The sequence below is a fragment of the Pleurodeles waltl genome, chromosome 7, assembly GCF_031143425.1.
Source record: "Pleurodeles waltl isolate 20211129_DDA chromosome 7, aPleWal1.hap1.20221129, whole genome shotgun sequence".
In the NCBI taxonomy this organism is placed as follows: domain Eukaryota; kingdom Metazoa; phylum Chordata; class Amphibia; order Caudata; family Salamandridae; genus Pleurodeles; species Pleurodeles waltl.
Window position 1 is genome coordinate 72,432,270 of NC_090446.1, and position 2,947 is coordinate 72,435,216.

Here is a 2,947-nt window from a genome sequence, read left to right on the forward strand (position 1 = left end):
CGGACCTTCATTAGTCCAGGGGAACCATATTTGAGAACCGCTCTGACCTCTTTTACCCTGAGGAACACCATCACGAGGGAGAAACGTCTCATCACCACCTGAAAAATTACACTTGTGCCAGCCACCTAAAGTTCTGGCAAAACCTCAGAACATTACGACTTGTTGTAGGACAGAGCCTGACCTTGCTCCAGCGTCAAGAACCTTACTTGTTATATGCAGTGAGAACTGGACTGTGTCCCAAACTGCAGAACTCTTGTCTGATAGTCGGTCAGAGAGACCTCCTCCTGGGCTCTCGACCCAGATTAGTGGCAACTTGAGAAAACCGGACATCGATCCACTCTTCAGAAAACTACTGCAACACCCGAGCTGGGCCTTATCTGCTTTGGACACCATGCTACCAGAGGTCAGAGACAACCAGACACAGGGCCTGTCTCACCTCTACTGGCAGGTGGTGTACGACCAGTTGGCCATAGCTGTGCTGACGCTGGGGTTGGCCATGGCCCTGCTGACGGCCGCGGCCTGGCTCTACCTGCTTCAGCAGCACCGCAGTTTGGCCTCCAAGGCCCGTTTTATGCTGCTGCTCATCACCACGCTGAGCCAGGTGGGCTACTTCTGCGGCTCCATCCTGAGATTTTCGCTGCACTACATCAACCAGCCCGTTCTCCGCAGCCTGTGTGCACTGCTCCTCCTGCTGCTGAACTACTGCATCGCCATAGAGCTGGGGGCCCTCGTCTTCATGTGCCTGGACCGCTATGTGGCCATCTGCCACCCGCTCACCTACCAGTCTGTCCTCTCGCTGCAGAACATTTGGAGGGTGCTGGCCATAATGTTTCTGCTTCCTCTGACCCTGCACGCCCTGATGGCCCTTCTGCAGGTGTTTGCTGCAGGCAGTGAGGTCACCGTCCCCCTGGTCTGCACCAACGAGTGCTTAGACGCTGCGGCCTGGCTCACATACACCCGAGTGGGGCTCTTTGTTGGACAGCTCCTGCCCTGTCTGACAGTCATCATTGCGTCCTATTCCCTGGTGGTGCGAGAGGGGCTGCGCTCAGGTGCCATCAGCCCCGCCAACCGGCGCGCGAGGGTCACACTGGCCTACCACCTGCTGCAGGTAACGCTCTTCCTCCTGCCCATGGTCAACCACATCTGCCTGAGCTCCCTGCGGAGCCGTGGCGTCATCGGCGAAGACCTGGTGACGCGAGGGCGCATCGTGGCCATCCTCTGCTTCACAGCCGGACAGGTCATTAACCCCATCATCCACGGCCTGCGGTCGGAAGAGATCCGAGGGTTGCTGCTGATCTCGCTGGGCAAGCCCAGGCGTGTGGGGGCTGCCTGGGGCGGTCTTCCAGGGGTGAGTCAGGATGGGCACAGGGTGGGAGACAGATGTGCCACTTTATGGCTTCAGCACTGACACACAGCTCCAAGTTCCACAAGGACGAGGAATTGTCATGGCCACTTGACAATTCCTCGTCCTGGGCTGGGCTGGTGTAAATTACTTCTATACCCTCAGAGGCACTTGGGCAGCTGGAATTACTGGGGATGGGGTGCCTTGAAGCCACCTCAATGGCAGAATGTGCGCTATATTAAATAGGTAACAAAAACCTACGGTATTTCAAAAATCAAAAGCCGAAAGGCTTTATGGGGTGTTTACAATGTAATTTCTGGGAAAAGATGTGAGCAGACAGGTTATATTTTTGTAAACCAAACCCTGCATGTCTCAGATAGGACTCAGTAGCGTGGCAAATGTGTGACAGGCCCTGGTGCATTGAAGGAAAATGGACCCCTGGCTCCTGTTTAAATGATAAAACACAGCAATAATGTAAGTTCGAGGGCTTGGCTCGGGCTTCTGGGGTCAGGTGCTGCTGCACCAACGAAAATGACGCCTCTAAGAGGATATTTACCTATTATCTTGAGCGAAATATGCTACACCCACAAAATAGAACCAGGGCTGTCCATAACATGCATTTCGTCTGCGGATTGCCGAAAACACCGACCACGAACTAAATGTTGTCTGTAAATGACCTTAACAACTGGAAAAAAATTAAAATGTAATAACTAAAACTGCCAGAAATAGTCCCAAAATGCATTTTGTCAACAAAATAAAGTATTGATCAACAAATCACTTTTTTATCCTCAAAACGGTAAGGTTTAACAAAGTGAATTGCTGGCTCAGAATGCTGAAAACATCAGCACCGAAGGTGTTTTATTTACCCGCATTTTATCACGCTGCTTCATGGCGACCCCGGCACCTATTTCACCCTTCAAGGACATGTAGCATCATCCTGATAGGAGGAGGTGTAGGACCCTCGCACCAACGCGAAGTAAATGAGATGCGCGACGTGTCCATTTTAAAGCATCCCGTCGCCACTCTGAATAATGCAATGTATGGTGTCAGACCTAACAGTGAAGTAAAGGGGACTTAACGTTCAGAATTTCGGAGCCCAAGAGGCCCGGCCACTGCTACTCACACCAGGTGTGATCTTTGACAAATTCCTGATTTTAAACCTCTCGGTCCTTCTGCCCTCCGCTCTCTTCTCGCATTTTGATGGCAGAGGTGCCTGTCTTCGTCGAAACACTTTGAGGAGCGTCTACTTTCATTCTGTTTTTATCTGCTTTAGGTACAGTGGTGACCATTTGGCAATCGTTCAGTTTCTGAGATAACTAGGGAACTAGTGTAACCCGCTAGAGGCGTTGCCAGTGCTTAATTTGAGCCGATGGTTTCCGGTGCGGGGCACTGGCACTTATTTTTTAAGGCTGGCACTTATTTTTCTGCCTCAAGCATTTACTTTGAGAAAAAGACGCATGTGGGAAAGGCGGAGGAAGAGAAAAATGAAAAAGCGTCACAATGGGAGAAAGAAGAAAGCTGCAAGAGTGAGTTGAAAGGGCAGGGAGTGGCTGTAAAGGGATTGAAGTGGCCCGAGATGGCGTCAGGATTACGCTGCCTCAGTAT

The 2,947-nt window shown here is 51.5% G+C and overlaps 1 protein-coding gene across 1 annotated transcript; it reads left to right on the top strand.

Moving 5' to 3' along the window:
• The first annotated feature begins 391 nt into the window (after nucleotides 1-391).
• On the top strand, nucleotides 392-1,408 carry LOC138246817 (olfactory receptor 2AG1-like). Its single transcript, XM_069201580.1, has one exon. It carries the CDS (start codon nucleotides 392-394, stop codon nucleotides 1,406-1,408), a length of 1,017 nt encoding a protein of 338 aa, XP_069057681.1.
• Nucleotides 1,409-2,947: the final 1,539 nt, after the last annotated feature.

Bases quoted from the DNA above. Each gene is read 5' to 3' on its own strand.
- LOC138246817 (XM_069201580.1), top strand. From the start codon at position 392: ATGCTACCAGAGGTCAGAGACAACCAGACACAGGGCCTGTCTCACCTC.